The sequence below is a fragment of the Rutidosis leptorrhynchoides genome, chromosome 6, assembly GCF_046630445.1.
Source record: "Rutidosis leptorrhynchoides isolate AG116_Rl617_1_P2 chromosome 6, CSIRO_AGI_Rlap_v1, whole genome shotgun sequence".
Lineage (NCBI taxonomy): Eukaryota > Viridiplantae > Streptophyta > Magnoliopsida > Asterales > Asteraceae > Rutidosis > Rutidosis leptorrhynchoides.
In genome coordinates this window covers 4,529,818-4,546,794 of record NC_092338.1, presented here as the reverse complement: position 1 = coordinate 4,546,794, position 16,977 = coordinate 4,529,818, and the positions used below count along the sequence as shown (strand labels likewise).

The 16,977-nt window shown below is 30.7% G+C and overlaps 1 protein-coding gene across 1 annotated transcript; it reads left to right on the top strand.

Annotated features, from left to right (window-relative positions):
• Nucleotides 1-7,494: 7,494 nt before the first annotated feature.
• LOC139852928 (uncharacterized) lies at nt 7,495-11,471 on the top strand. Its single transcript, XM_071842273.1, has 7 exons — nt 7,495-7,820; nt 9,299-9,356; nt 9,719-9,799; nt 9,889-9,924; nt 10,028-10,267; nt 10,347-10,488; nt 10,921-11,471. Exons 1-7 carry the CDS (start codon nt 7,636-7,638, stop codon nt 11,421-11,423), a joined length of 1,245 nt encoding a protein of 414 aa, XP_071698374.1. The 5' UTR covers nt 7,495-7,635; the 3' UTR covers nt 11,424-11,471.
• Nucleotides 11,472-16,977: the final 5,506 nt, after the last annotated feature.

The following is a 16,977-nucleotide window of genomic DNA, read 5'->3' as shown; positions in this document are numbered from 1 at the left end:
TGAAGTAGAATCATGACACGAAAACAAGTTCAAGTAAGATTTCCACTCGAAATAAGATTGATAATGTTATAGAAATTGAATCAAAGTTTGAATATGAGTATTACCTTATATTAGAAAGATATCTTACTGTAAATAATAAAGATTTCTTGAGGTTGGATGATCACTCAAAGTGGATTTGCAAGATTGGAAGTAAGCTAGCAAACTTGGAAGTGTTGTTGGTGTGTTCTTGAGTAGTTGTTTTGTAACTTGGTTTATGTATGGATTTATGAACTAGATTGAGCTAGATTTTGATGAAGATGATGAATAACACTTAGAACACTAAGAGAGTAATTGAGAGAGAGTAATTTGAATCAAGAAAATTGAAATGGAAATGTGTTTGTGAGTCTCCTACTTCACGTGAATATGTAAGTCCCATATAGGTTCCATTAGTTTGTAATTTTGTGAGATATTTCATGCTAGATGTTAAATGATGGTTCCCACATGGTTAGGTGACTCACATGGGCTGCTAAGAGCTGATCATTGGAGTGTATATACCAATAGTAAACACATTTAGAAGCTGTGTATTGTACGAGTACAAATACGAGTGCATACGAGTAGAATTGTTGATGAAAATGAATGAGGGTGTAATTGTAAGCATTTTTGTTAAGTAGAAGTACTTTGATAAGTGTCTTGAAGTCTTTCAAAAGTGTATGAATACATATTAAAACACTACATGTATATACATTTTAACTGAGTCGTTAAGTTATCGTTAGTCGTTACATGTAAGTGTTGTTTTGAAACCTTTAGGTTAACGATCTTGTTAAATGTTGTTAACCCATTGTTTATTATATCTAAAGAGATGTTAATTTATTACATTATCATGATATTATGATATATTAATATATCTTAGTATGATATATATACAGTTAAATATTGTTACAACGATAATCGTTACATATATGTCTCGTTTCGAAATCCTTAAGTTAGTAGTCATGTTTTTACATATGTAGTTCATTGTTAATATACTTAATGATATGTTTACTTATCATTTATCATATTTATAAATAGTGTATCAATATCTTAAAATGATACATATGTAATTAGTAAGACGTTGTTATAACGATAATCGTTATATATATCGTTTTCATGTTTCTTAATTCAATAGTCTCATTTTTTATGTATATAACTCATTGTTAAAATACCTAATGAGATACATACTTATCATAATATCATGTTAACTATATATATATATATATATATATATATATATATATATATATATATATATATATATATCCATATATATGTTATCATATAGTTTTTACAAGTTTTAACGCTCGTGAATCACCGGTCAACTTGGGTGGTCAATTGTCTATATGAAACCTATTTCAATTAATCAAGTCTTAACAAGTTTGATTGCTTAACATGTTGGAAACACTTAATCATGTAAATAACAATTTCATTTAATATATATAAACATGGAAAAATTCAGGTCACTACACATAGCCTTTGCAAAGAAACCGATACTCTTGCTCGAAGAAGTGCTACACCCATCAACGCCAAAAGAATGCAAAGAACACTCATCATCATCACTGTCGGGCGGAAATTGTTGAAATTTTTTTTGAGTCATCTCACCAAAAGCAATATCATCATCTCTATCTTGCAACATAAACGTGACCTTTTTCCTGACCTTTTTAAACGACAACGTATTTTCAATGGTAACCACCTTAGGATCGTTAACATCAGGCACACCAACATTTAAATCAGGTATAGTCTTCAAACCACTTTCCAAGTTAACTACAACACCCGATACAGAATCCATCCCGTCACTGACCGTTCCACCCGAAACATTTTCAATCAAAACGGGATCAATCTTGTCATGCACCTGAGCACTTTCATTACCATCCACCCGACACTCACCAAGAACCTCATTGTGTTCCACATGCTCATTAACATCCAGACAACCCGCCCCTGCCATAACAATACCGTCGCCACCTTCCCTGCTCGTCACCTCATTAACCAAAGCTTTTTTAACCCCTTCTTCAGAATACCATATTCCTAATCGAGCCCCGCCGACCTCAGGGCGAACCAATTCACCAAAGCAACATGTAGCCGGATCCTCACCAAGCATAACCGATCTATTTGAGGCGGCCATAAATTTTGGCGAATAATCGTCCAAGATTAACCATTGAAAATCTGAAGCCATCCCCATCTCATTAACCCAAACTTGAAGTGTAACATCCACCGGTCCATCAAGGTCCGTCTCGAAAAATTCATGAATGTGTTTCACAAAACTTGTCTTAACAAAAGTATAAAAATAACCAACGTTGACGAGAGTTGATGAAGATGTTGCAACTGCCAAAACCTCCCCAAAATGTCCTGCAATCTTATGAACATTCTCCGGTGACGCAAAAAGCACCAGAACCCCTCTGATTTCAATCCAAACTAAACGAAAGAAAGTATCTGCAAACTTGGGGAAAGGGTAAACAAACACGAAGTCATCCAGACACACTCCTACCTTAAACACAGAATCAAAACCTTCTTGATTGTAGCACACAATGACACAACCAAATGGACCGAGTTTGTGTAGAGAAGACACGATAATCTTGTGCTTAACAAGAAACTTTTTCACCTTGTCATCCGACAAAGGTATTCGGTCAACAATCAAAATGCTAAGACCAATCTTGTCAGCCACCTCTTTATTAGGAGAAATTTTGCACCGAAATTTTGAAGAAGAAGCCAGAAAATTACTCTGGCCACCACTGCTCCGATATTGAATCCGGTTCCGGCGAGGCCATCCCACGTAGATAGGGCGACCAAAAGTCGTAGATCCGTTGAGTTCAGCAGCAGCAGCATGAGCTAGATCAACAAAAGAAACAAAGGCATACCTCCTAAGCGGCCATAATTTCACGTCGGAAATCGAACCAGTTTTACCAAAAGCGTTCTCCACCATGTGTCTAGTACATTCCTTCTGCAATCTACCGATGAAAACAGTCGATCCCTCCCCAGATTCGAGACCAGTAGCTGATTCTGAAATACCACCATTTAAACTGGCCAAAAGAGTGCCAGAAACAGAAGACCCACATGGTTGCCCACCGAAAGCATCACCAAGTGTTTGCGGAAGATTTTGTTCTGTATAAACATTTAAGGAAGATATGAACTGAGATTCAAGAGGTAATTGATTTGAATTTGAAATTGGGGAAAAAAAGATGAAGTTTTTGAATTTTGAAAAAAGGGAGAGAGAACATGCATGCTGACTATAACTAAAACTCAAACTTTATACAGATAAGGTGTTGCTTTGGAAGGAGCATAAATGCTCCAGCCTCAGAGGACTGAAGTAAAAGATGTCTTAAATAGATTCAAATGAAGTTCAAATTCGGAGTATAATATTACTTATATATTTCTATATAAAATATATTATTATTATTATTATTATTATTATTATTATTATTATTATTATTATTATTATTATTATTATTATTATAATAATTTAAATTTATATAAAATAAAAACATGGCAGGACAACCAAAATATGTAAATAACGTTCATCACGATGAATGTTATACTTGACATCATCAGGATATTCATCGTATAAATGTTATTTTCGAAAAAATAATAAATTTAACACAAAGTGTCTTTTGTAAATGTTTATATTTTCACCCAATCTTTATATATATATATATATATATATATATATATATATATATATATATATATATATATATATATATATATAAATATGACGATAACATTATTTATATGACGATTAGTTCATACTAAATACACGAGTATTTACGTTTTTTTATTATTTTTTAATATATGTAACAACATACGAATGTGGATGGCCTACGAATCACTTTCAAATATGGATGCCCTACGAACACGAATAGTTAAACTTGAGTAGCCTACAAAATCATTTTCAAATATAGATGACCTACAAACACAAAACAATAATATAAATCCCTTTAAAAATATTAAAATGATCCTTATTATGTAATTTTACATTACAATCGAATTCAAGATTGATTTGGTACTCTCAGATCATGCGTGCGCGCCTTTGCGACGATGAGTCTCTCCTGAAGCCTTGTACCGAAATCTCCTTGATCCTAGACCCAATCAGGTGGAGATTTCGAGGTTGCAGCGGTAAAGGTTGGACCGAACTATCGTTAGAGGGGAGGCCTTATGCACTTGGATTTGATGGGAGGTTTGTTGGGGTGCAAATCAAAGTTCCACATCGGTTACGGAACAAAATAAATGTATGCATATAAGTCCAAGGGAAACTCTCGATACAACCAATTGATTTTAAAAAAGGATGGACTCTTGGACTTATATTGTAGAACATGTTGTTGGGCTATACGATCCTATCATATACATTAGTATAAAGTATGTGCATTAAGCCGACGTGTAATTATCTTAATTAATCTTCATTAATTTTCGCCATGTATCAATTACACATTGTCTACTGCCACATGTCTTGATAAATGATTTGTAGCATATATTTATTTATTTATATAAAACTAGTTTTGTGAGCCCGTGCATTGCACGACATTTATATAAATTAGTAGTCGATAACATTAATATTGATAGTTATCAAATGTATAATACATTTACAATAAAAATTCTTTTATTACCGATAACATTTGTATCGAAAACATTAGTATTGAATACTAACACATGGATTATGAGCTCTTACGTTGGAATCATTTTAACTTCAAATGAAAAATAATCGATAAAACATCAAACATTAGCCCCTAAAAAGTTGTTTTAAAACCGATAGTTAAGAATAATATTTTATATACATCTCTACTTATATATGTTTTTAGTACAAATTAATTCCATTATGTCAAAATCTCAAATGAATCAAAGCATCCATACATCTAAATATATATAAGGATTATCAAATAACTATTTTAATTTCAATTTACAAACATGAGTCCGCGCGTTTATATAGATTATACACATTATATTAACGTATTTTTTAAATTAATGTTAAAAATATAAATTAATTTTATATTATAAAATATTATTCATAAATAATATTATAATAATAATAAATAATATAATTTTTTTTATAATAATATAATATAATATATTATTAATAAATTTATAACATGTATCGTTGTTAATATTATTATAATATTTTATTTTATGATAATATTATATAATATTTTAGGTAATGAAATCTGTATATTAAATTACATTAGAAAATCTACTAATTCAATTAATATATGGAAATAACTGATAGACTGACATGTGACAGGAATAAAGGAGGTGTTGACACGTGGCGAGAATTGCGATAAATTTTTAATTTCATAGTTTTTGTGTATTTAAATGCAACAAATTACATGTAAATAATAATTAATGCTCATATCATTTAAAAAAATATATGTTAATTACCACAAATTACATGTTAAATTGTTAATTATATGAAATGTTCACCTCTTCACAAACAAATATGCACATGTGATCGAGAAACTATATATTTAATTATATAGGTAAAATATAAGTTTTTTTGCAAGCTATTTTATTTTCATTTTAAATCTCCATCAACATTTATGAATAATTCAGTCTACTCACATGTGAAAATCTTTGTAAATTAAACTCTTTACATTAATCTTTATCTTCTTGTCACAATTATTATCATACCATTATTTCATACTAGATGACATAATTGGACCATATTGCCACGACAGAAATAAGATAAAATAAAAAAGATAGTAATAATATAATACAACAATAACAAAATTCAATCTCATTTTTTAAGGTATGAAAAGGTAAGATGTAAATAATTATTCTCCTATATCTAGAATAAAGAGAAGTCATTTATCCACCCAGTATGACTAGTAATAATTAATATTAATAATAACTATAGTAGTAAAGATTGAATGGAAGTTATCATTTGCCACTTCAACTTTGATTGTTAATAAAATAAAATGTGAAAAGACTTTTTAGCCATACTAAACAATGTTTTTCATTCTTTCAAAACGATATATAGTACAATAACATATAATAATAATAAATAATAAATAATGTATACTCTTTCCGTCTCAATTTAATATTACATAGATAAAAAGACACACAATTTAATATATATTATAATTCTACTTTTTTTTCTATTCATTTTACAGTATTACCTTTTAGTTTTAGGTGCCTTTTTATTTTAAAAGTATAAAACGGATATAAAAGAACTTTATTACTATTATTCTTATTTATTTATGGAAGTGGACTATTAATTTGTAACGTTCTAAAAACGAAAAACAAGACTATTGAATTAAATTGAGGCGGAGAGAGTATATAATATAATAATAATAATAATAATAATAATAGTAATAGTAATAGTAATAGTAATAGTAATAGTAACGAAAAACAAGACTATTGAATTAAATTGAGGCGGAGAGAGTATATAATAATAATAATTAATAATAATAATAATAATAATAATAATAATAATAATAATAATAATAATAGTAATAGTAATAGTAATAGTAATAGTAATAGTAATAGTAATAGTAATAGTACTCATGAAGAAATTGGCAGATGTTTATTTCACAAAGGTTACCGCTTCTGCAGAATCCTCTTTTTCGTTATCTCCCCGACAATCGGCCTTATGGAAATCACAGCAGGGTGATCACACCTCTGATTGGCTAAGGGCAGTCCCTATTTTGGGGTTGGGTCAGACGATGAACGCAAAGACTTACCGATGTGTGTTGTGCTACCGGTTGGGTGTTCCATTGTTCTCTATCTCGACGGCATGCTCTGCCTGTTCAAGGGTTTTTACTGGGGATATTTTCGGGGATCACGCGGTGTCTTGTGCTGGTGTGGTGGGTATTAAGCATCGACATAATGTTGTTCGGGATTCCCTTGTTGATGTTTGTTATCGATCTGGGATTTCAGCGAGAAAGGAGGTTGACATTGGGTTGTCTGGAGAGAACGACAGGGCCCTCAGAACTGCAGATGTGTTACTTTATTCCTGGGATTGTGGTCGCGATGTTTGTGTTGACTTGACAGGGTCTTCTCCTTTGACACAGTCTGGGCTTTCTGACTTTGTCCCTGGACGTGCTGTGGTTGATGCGGCTCGTCGGAAGCCGGTCAAGTACGGATCTAGCTGTCAGGCGATTGGTTATGGTTTCATTCCTTTCTCATTTTCTTCCCTTGGAGAATTAGAAAAGGAGGCTGTTTCTTTGCTAAAGCGGGTTCAGAAGAGTTCGATGGCGCAAGATATTGGTGCCGGTGCTGCTGCTCATATTTTTACTAGGATATGTTTTGCTATTGCTAGTGGTGTGGGGGCCCAGATTGTCTCTAGGCTTCCCACTAATTTTTTTGTAAGTTTTAAAACTTTTAAGTTTATTATTATAATAATAATAATAATAATAATAATAATAATAATAATAATAATAATATAATAATAATAATAATTAATATTATTAATAATAATAATAATATAATAATTAATAATAATAATAATAATAAGACAATAAAAAGTTTCCCAAAACACGTATTCACTAAGCGATCACATTGCCGCATCACCCACCGTAATCTCCTCTAGCTGGACCCCAATTGATTCATCACCACCAAGAGAACAACAATTAATCCACTTCCCCCCCACCCACCTTCTCAATTTCATCTTCAATTTAATTAGGGTTTCAAAAACAGGGTATGTTGACTACTACACCAGGAGGTACCTTTTACTGGTTTCGTAATGAAATCGAATCAAAATTCGAAGGAATCGTTGTGATTTTCTCTTGGGGTCCAGTCCAAGATTCTCAATTGAAGGATTATGTAAATCTATATTCCTCAATTGGCTGGAATTCTCTCGTTGTTCAATCCGATTTCCTTAATCCGTAAGTTGATTTCTACTCAACTTTAGTTTTTTTTAATAAAGGTGTAATTTTATAAGAGTATTTAATTTTATATTTAATGTTTAAAGATGGGAAACGGTGTAAAGCTATTTAATTTAGTATTTGTATTATTTGTTGTTGCTAAAAATTTAGTATCTCCTGTGACCCAATAGTGTAGATTCTTATCAGGGCGAATTGTATCTTTTTGAATTGTTAATGTATATAAGCATCTATATGGAGTGAGATTCAAAGTTTACTATCCTGTAAAATATTCCCTTTTTTAAGTTTTGGGGGTTTTTTTTTATAAACCCGTGTTTAATTGTAGGTTGACGTTGTTTTTATTAATTCAACAGTTTATAAGTTTTATCATTTGTTAGTTTTTGAAATGTGTCCATAATATGGAGTTTTTTGTAATCTGATTAATTAGTAATTAATTAATGATGAAGAGGGGGAAGTAAAAAATTTGATTAGGTGATTGTAAACAAAAAGAACACATAGAGTGCGTCTAGGGTTGTGCAAAAATGAGTAACCCTTGAATGAATCCCGTAAACCTCTATTTATAGGACCTGATCTCAATCCGTATGGATGTGTTTATGGTCCGTATGGATGTCTCACTCATCTGTATAGAACAGGTTCATCCTAACGGATGTGTTGGAACATTGATGTAAACTTTAAACGAACATACATTTGATCAACTAATGACATAATAAACTTATAAAACATACAAGTTAAATTGATTTAAACTTTAAACGAACATACATTTGATCAACTAATGACATAATAAACTTATAAAACATACAAGTTAAACAAACACATAATAACCGAAGTCCATATACATATCAACAACAACAACAACAACAATACCCAATCCCGCACATGCGATGTATGGGGAGGTGAGATGTAGACAATTCTTCCTCTACCCTAGAATAGAATAGAAGAGAAGTCGTTTCTCTAACCGCAAGTCGAGAAAGAATTCTCCACACACAGGAAAAGAAAGTCATCCCTCTTTAATTCAGAGTAGAGAAGAGAGATTGCTTCCGTGAGGACCTCCGGCAAAAAAAAAAGTGTGTATATATAAGGTAATAAAAAATAAATAGATAAGCAAAAATAAAGGATAGTAAAAATAAAAATAAACATGAAAATAACGATAAAGATGACACGCCATGAAAATGGTGGAATCAAATTTTCATGGGTTTTAAAGCTAGCCTGCGTTTCAATTTAGGCTCTAAGCGGAATGTTCAAATACAATACAATGCACAATGATTAATTAAACCATAAACATGATAAATGAGTTATGAACTAGGGACTTAACATTTACGCACCAACATTTATTAAGGGCTTGTTGGGGTTTAAAAAATTATCTCAAGGTGCTATTTCTGTTTTTATAATCTGCATGGAAAATTTTATATCTAAGGTGTGTCTTTGTATCTTTAACTTACTTTTAGTAAAATTAATCTCTGTAACTTGATTGATTTTTGCAGATTTTTTCCCGAGAGAGCTATGTCGCTTGCATTTTCCATTCTCAATGAGCTTTTAGAGGTCAGTTACTCTCTATTTTATCCTTCTTTTGCCAAGTTCTAATACATCATATTAAACACAAATTTCTATTCCTGTTTGTGTAAATGGATCTGACAAGAGGTGAAACAGGTGGGGTGTACGAAATCGGCGTTTTTAATACATGTCATAATGGGTTGTATTGACCCGCCAACACCTTTTTATGTCCATATTTTTAAATTTTTTCTTTAATAATAAAAATATAATGTAATAATAATAATAATAATATGTTTTGCTAATAAGTTGACTTAGGATGTCATAAACATGTACAAAAATGTGATTTTTTTTTTTTACTGCCTATTACGATACTAACTTATTAAATGTATATTTGTTTTTGAGGGGTTCAGGAGTTGAGGTCCAAACCATGTCCTTTAGTCCTTGCATCATTTTCTGGTGGGGCTCAAGCTTGTATGTATAAGGTTTTTCAGGTAAATATACTTCACCCTCAAACTAACTTTTTTTTTTTTTTTTTTTTTTTTTAATGATCCTAAAAGTAATGTTTCTGCTTATGATTCAGATCATTGAAGGAACTTGTGAAGCACATCTTAATCTGGTATGCAAAGCGGGTTGTCACTATGTTTTTTAAATTTTAATATGAGTTGTATATTTTCACTCGGTTGGTGGCTATTTTATTAATATATTCTTCTTTTGCAAAGGATGATAATCGGTTAATCATGACTTGCATCTCTGGTCAAATGTATGACTCTGGTCCGGTTAATGTAACTGGTGATTTGGGTGCTCGGTTTGCCTTACACTCCTCTATTTGCAATGTGCCCGGTTCATCAAAGTTGGTGTCAATGGTCGCAAAAGGTGTAACGTCCGGTCTGGATGCACTGTTCCTTACTAAATTTGGATCGCAACGGTCTGAATACTGGCAAACGCTTTACTCCTCTGTTGTAAGTCTCTACTAGTAACCACTTCTATTTCAATTTTGAGATACACCAACATGGATTTAATCTGTTGTTTAAATTTTAGGGTTTGGAGGCCCCGTTTCTGATATTGTGTTCAGAAAATGATGATCTTGCTCCGTATCCAGTTATATGCTCGTTCGCTAAACAAGTAAGAGGATTAGGAGGACATGTTCGACTTATTGCATGGAAGGACTCACCTCATGTAGGTTAGTTTTGAACTCACATGACTCATTGAATAGTCCTACTGTTTGACATATACATAATTGAGTCAGTTTATACAGGTTATACATACTTTATTGCTAATGGGTCCGGCCCAATCAGTAGTTAAAACAGAAAGCGGTAGGAAATTTTATTTATTGGCCAGAACTAACCATCAGATCAGATTCTTTATTAAGAAAAGTTGGTTATCTAAAATAGTAAACTTAGATAAAGTTGGTAAGAAACTTCCATTTGATGTTTTTTTTTTTTTTTTTGTGCCAATAAAAAGCTGATTATCTGCAAATCTAAATCAGATAAAACACACATCTTAACAAATGTTTTCGTTAGTTTCTTTAGGATTTAATTAACGCACATCTTTTATGAGATCTGGTAAATCATAGTCTTTTTCTTTTTTATGAATGTGTGTGTGGATGTTTTAGGTCACTACAAGCACTACCCAACCCAATACAGAGCAGCTGTAAGTGAGTTTCTTGAGCAGTGTGTTTCAATATTTAACCAAAAACTACAAACGCATGCTGAAAGAAGTGGCATGGAAGGTATGCACGACAAAATATGTGAACTAATCTGCGACCTTCAGAATGCAGCAGTTGACTCAAACCAAAGTTTAAGAAGAGTAGCCATCGGACCAAACGACCACTTTTTCTTGCCGAGTTCAGCCGAGTATCAAAATGACAAAGAATCTTCTTCATCCGGATCATTACAAGACGAACAAAAAGAAAGAAGAGCAGCAGCTGTTCATTTATCAAGTCCACCGAGTTTAAGTCCTCACAGTGTTCTTGGTCAAGTCCTTTTCGATGTTTGTGTGCCTAAGAACATTGAAGGTTGGGATATAAAGTTTGAAAACAGGCAACCGTTTTCATCTCCTGCTTGTAAACGACCATCTTTAAATGCTTTTAAACGTATGAGGCGATCAAGATTATAAGGTGGTAGATGATTAAGAGAAGTTGTATGTATAATATAATACTAATAATAATAATAATAACAATGTACATATGAATGAAGGCGAAGATAGAGATCCCGGTCTCGAGTGGTTCACATCCCATGTCTGGTTTCGTGGGTTGGGACTCGTGTATGATGTTGCACTAAATGTACAGGTAGGATGAACTGTAACGTGTTTTGTACTAGATTGTATGTGGTATAATTTTAGAGTTGATAATAAAATAATAATGATATGCAGCTACGTTGATGTACTTGGACTTGTGATGTTGAAATTTTGGATCATATTTTACATTTGACATATTTTTTGGATTTTATTTCTCTTTGAATTTTATTTTGAATAAATACAAATACTTTAGATTAGATGAAGACAGTATTGATATATTAAGCACATGATTGTCCGAAACACAGTATAGGTAGATGGTATTGCATATTTGCATGTGGCAACAATAGTAAATCGACCCCATTTTTCACCCTGGATGGGTAAGAAATGAGAAATTTTAACGTTGAAGGTATTTGATTCGTTCGTTAAGTAGTTTGTTTCAATGGGTGTCCTGTTTTATTTTTTTTGAGGTTAGTCGGTAGTCTTGCTTTGTGCGGGAGATAATCCTAATCTTTCGTGTTGATTTAGATTAGGGTCTCTCTCTTTGGCCTTGTTGTGGCTTGGTATCTTTATTTCCTTGCTTGGCTTTTTTTTTTTTTTTTGCTCCGGCTTCTAGGTATTTTGTTGTTATTCTCTCAGTATCAATATAGTTCTTGTTTTTCACATAAAGAAAAAATAGCATTATACTACAATGATTATCATTGTAATTTGTACTTATAATCATTATCCCAGTCGTTAGCGTTTTTAAAAATACCTTCGTTTGTATATGAATTCTTGTCTTCTTAGCCAAAAGACTTAAAAATTGTAATAACCATCCGGGCTTAGCCTGGGTGGCCACCCATGAAATCTCCACTGTTTCCAGCAATGGTGCAGGTTCGATCCTCGTGGGGGGGAGTTTTCCCTGATTTAATTTCCAATGGCTTTGAGAGTGAAATAGATCTCAGAGCCCTCTTGTGAGATTCGATCCTGGGTTTCTCCTCGACGCGTGCGTGTGTCTAACCAACTAAACCAGCCGTTAAAAAAAAAAAAAATTTGTAATATGTACTTGCACTATTTATATGCTATTAACAAATGAGTACGGGTCCGAAACACCAATGTTTTTTTTTTCTCGAAAAACATAACTTAAAAAAAAAATCTGACGATACAGTAGAGTTATACGCAGGGACGGTCAAAAACATTTTGATGCCCCGAGCGAAATGAATAAATGATGCCCCTTGATATATTTCTATTAATGAATAAATAATTTTTTAACGAAATGAATCAAGTTAAGATCTATTCTCGTTATTTTACTCGTAGTAGATTGTAGGGATTCTCGTTAGTCGACTGGTTGAGTTTGAAGTGTCTTATGAGTGCACATTGCAGGTTTACAGATATTGGACGCCAGAATAGTCAGTTAATTGATTTAGAGCATGTATGTTATATTCGTTATTACCTATGTTTATAACGAGCATGGCCGTCTCAACAATTTAAAGGCTCTAGACAAAAATAAAAATTGGCTCACGTATACGTTAAATTTTTTCACTATCCATAAAAAATTAATACTCCAATTTATCTATTTATTTATTTACATTGTATTTAACTATAAAAAACAAGGTATTTTAACTTTAATTAACAACTTTTTATTTGATTTAATTAAATATATCGAGAAAGATATTTGCATATTCAAAATTTTGGGTCATTCTAAATTTTTTTGTCCTATGCGGTTGCCTATCTTGCTTATGCTCGAAGACATCTCTGATAACGAGTATGACTTTGGGTAAGATTAAGTTGAAAAAAATATATAACGGTGAATTATCCAATGGATACTCATAAATCCGAATAATCTATTGGATATAGATATAAGTGATTGAATAAAAAATAATTGGATATAGATGTAAATATAGCATAATTCGACAAAACGGAAATTTTGGTAATGGAAGATGTTGATATAGCATATTTCTATTCGATTCAATACCATTCCTAGTTGTGGTGTAACAAAGGTGTTAGAATGATGCGTAAATTATCTTTTCACAATAACGTTTTTTCGATTACGTAAAATCATTTTAATTCATTAAGGGGTAAATTATTTTTTTAAACTAACCATCCTTCTAAAAATTTAATAATGATTAATAGTAAACCTTTTCAACTTTTATAAATTATCACCAAATTTTTCATTTTTTATAAATTTATCACAAACTTCACTTATCGAAAATCAATCACATAAATTTTTATTTTTTAATAACTACTCATTATTATTATTATTATTATTATTATTATTATTATTATTATTATTATTATTATTATTATTATTATTATTATTATTATTATTATTATTATTATTACTATTATTATTTTTAGTATTATTATTATTATTATTATTATTATTATTATTATTATTATTATTATTATTATTATTATTATTATTATTATTATTATTATTACAAATCAACCACATAATTTTGCATTTTTAAATAACTATTCATTTTTATTGTTATTATTAATTATTACTAGTTGTTGAACACTCGCTTCGCGCCGGGGGTTCGGTGTTCAATGTATTTTTGTGACAACCCGGAAATTTCCAACCAAATTTAAACTTAATCTTTATATGCTTCCGACACGATAAACAAAGTCTGTAATGTTGAAATCTCAAAAACTTTGAACTGTGTTCATATAATCAATTACTTTTGGTTGTGCACGTTGATTCACGAACATTTATGTGTATATAGATATGTATATATAATATATAATATTAATTGAAAACGTTAACAAAGTATTAAAGGTATAATACTTTACATGAACATATTTGTCGACGGAATTAAAAAAGATAATATCAAATGATTGAATTATCAAGATACATTATGTTATGATTACGGGTCTCTGTTGAGAGGTCCACTTTGAACTAGAAAACATTTTCTTTTTAACGATATCCGAAATAATTGATAAAGTGATTTACAAGTAAGAACAAATGTGTCAATTGATGAAGGTTAGACAAAAGTCAGTGGATAACTGGATTTCATAATATTCGACTGATCTATTTTTCAATCATATGAAAACGATTTCAAAAACTGAGTTATTGTAATCTGTTATTTATAAAGGTAAATTTATTATATAAGATTAGAAGAATTTAAGTAAAGCTTTATATTATATATATATATATATATATATATATATATATATATATATATATATATATATATATATATATATATATATATATATATATATATATATATATATATTGTTTCAAAAACGTAAACGTGATACGACATAGTAAATTCTATTATTTAAACGATTATATATAATAATCTTTGAAATATAATTAGTTTTAAAAACTAAATATTATATTATTAGATAAATATTTCAAACATATATATTATGTATAAATTTAATATTCTAAATGAAAATGTGTGTGTGTGTGTGTGTGTGTGTATATATATATATATATATATATATATATATATATATATATTAACTTAATCATAAAACGTTTTGATTTAAACAAATATTATTAAATATGACTTGATAAATAACGAGGCGTTGATTTATTGAAGCAAATGACCAAAACACTCAAATGTTCAAATTACATTTCGAGTGATATAGTTTATTGGCAATTTACGTCTATTTTTCAATAAAGGTACGTGTCGTGAGACGTAAAATACAAATTTTATTAGCATACGAAAGGATGTTCGAAAAATCGGAACCGGGACATAAGCCAAGCGTCAACGTACAAGTTATCGGAACTAAAATTACAAGTCACCTATACACGAGAATATAATATAATATATATATAATTAATATAAATTATATATTATAAATATAATTATAATAATATGTCGACGAGGAAAATAACAAAAACCATATGAGCTGTAAATGCAAGCCATGCGATCGCATGGTCCTAAGGCACAGAACCCATGCGATCGCATGGGTGTCGGTGCCAGGAAATGTGTATAAAAGCAACTTGAGTCTGGTTCCAGTTTCACTCATACAACTCTCGATATCTCTCTAATCTATATATTACTCCTTATATTATTTATTTTTATTATTTTTATTATTATTATTAAAGATTATTATTAATCTTGTATATTAGTATTATGGTTATTATAAGCATTATATATAAAAATACTACGACGAGGTCATGAGCGAGTTATTTTAAAACGGGCTTTTCAAGCGGTATAGAGCTAAGGAAATTATAGGTTATAGCTATGGAGGTTATGGGTATTGCTTGGGGGTTATGATCATGAGTCAAAGGTCAACCTAACGTTTATCATTTTCGTTGCGTCTACGTACTTTCCTGCAATATTGAATCACAATATTGATACGTGAGCATTCATATCTTATCTTTTATATATTAATAGTGTATCCATGTCTAGTGCTAGAGTATATATGTTTATGCATGGTTGTATGCTAAATTTCATCGTTAGATAGTTTTATGATGAATCACGAATTTAATACATATACTACTGATATAAGGTATATGATATGCATGTTATTGGAAAGCTGGCGAAAAATTAATAACTTTTCATTTAGAAATCGTGTGTTTTCGAGGAACGGATTAAAAGTTATGGTCAATTGAATTATGATTAACATTAATTGAAATTGCTTTTGAATCTACAATTTATATTTAAACAACTGTTTATAAGATTGATAAATTGGATTTTCAAATATTACTAATTGAGTAAATGAATTTCTATATAAGGCACATCTCGTCTTGTTGAACAATTATCAAAGTTGACTGTCTTATCATGTTTTAAAGTTTTATAAACATTATAATCTGATTTTACAAGTATTGGGAAACTATGTGAAATAATGAAATATTTTCGATTTCCATGATAATTCAAATATAACATAGCTCCTGAAATAAATAATATTTTGAGTTTGTTAAACTATAAATTCGTTCAATTATCAAGACTTATACTATGTTAATAAACATGTATAGATTTAAAGATCATATTGGGTCAGGTTGACTTTTGAGATGACTTTTGTTAACTTTTGCATGTCGGTCTCGAGCATTAGGATTGTGATACACTATGACCCAACCTAGCTTATTATACATGTATTGACCAACATATGTTCTCTAGGTTGAGATCTACGGTTATTTTGCATTCCGAGTTTCGGTCACATTTCGATGAATGACCTTATGTGATGCTAAGGTGAGTTTCACTTGCTCCCTTTTTAATTGCCTTTGCAATCTATATTTTTGGACTGAGAATACATGCACTTTACTTTAAACGCAATGGATACAAGTACATACTAAATTCTACACCGAGTTTGAACCGAAAATCCCTTAGCTTTGGTAACTAGTAACTGCCGGTTATAAGAACTGGTGGGCGCGAGTAGTTGTATATGGATCCATAGGGCTTGACATCCCCGTCTGTTCCAGGTATAGAAACCCTAGCCTGAACTATAAAACAGATGTAACGACCCTGGAACTTCCAACTTTTAATTAATAAAGTTTATT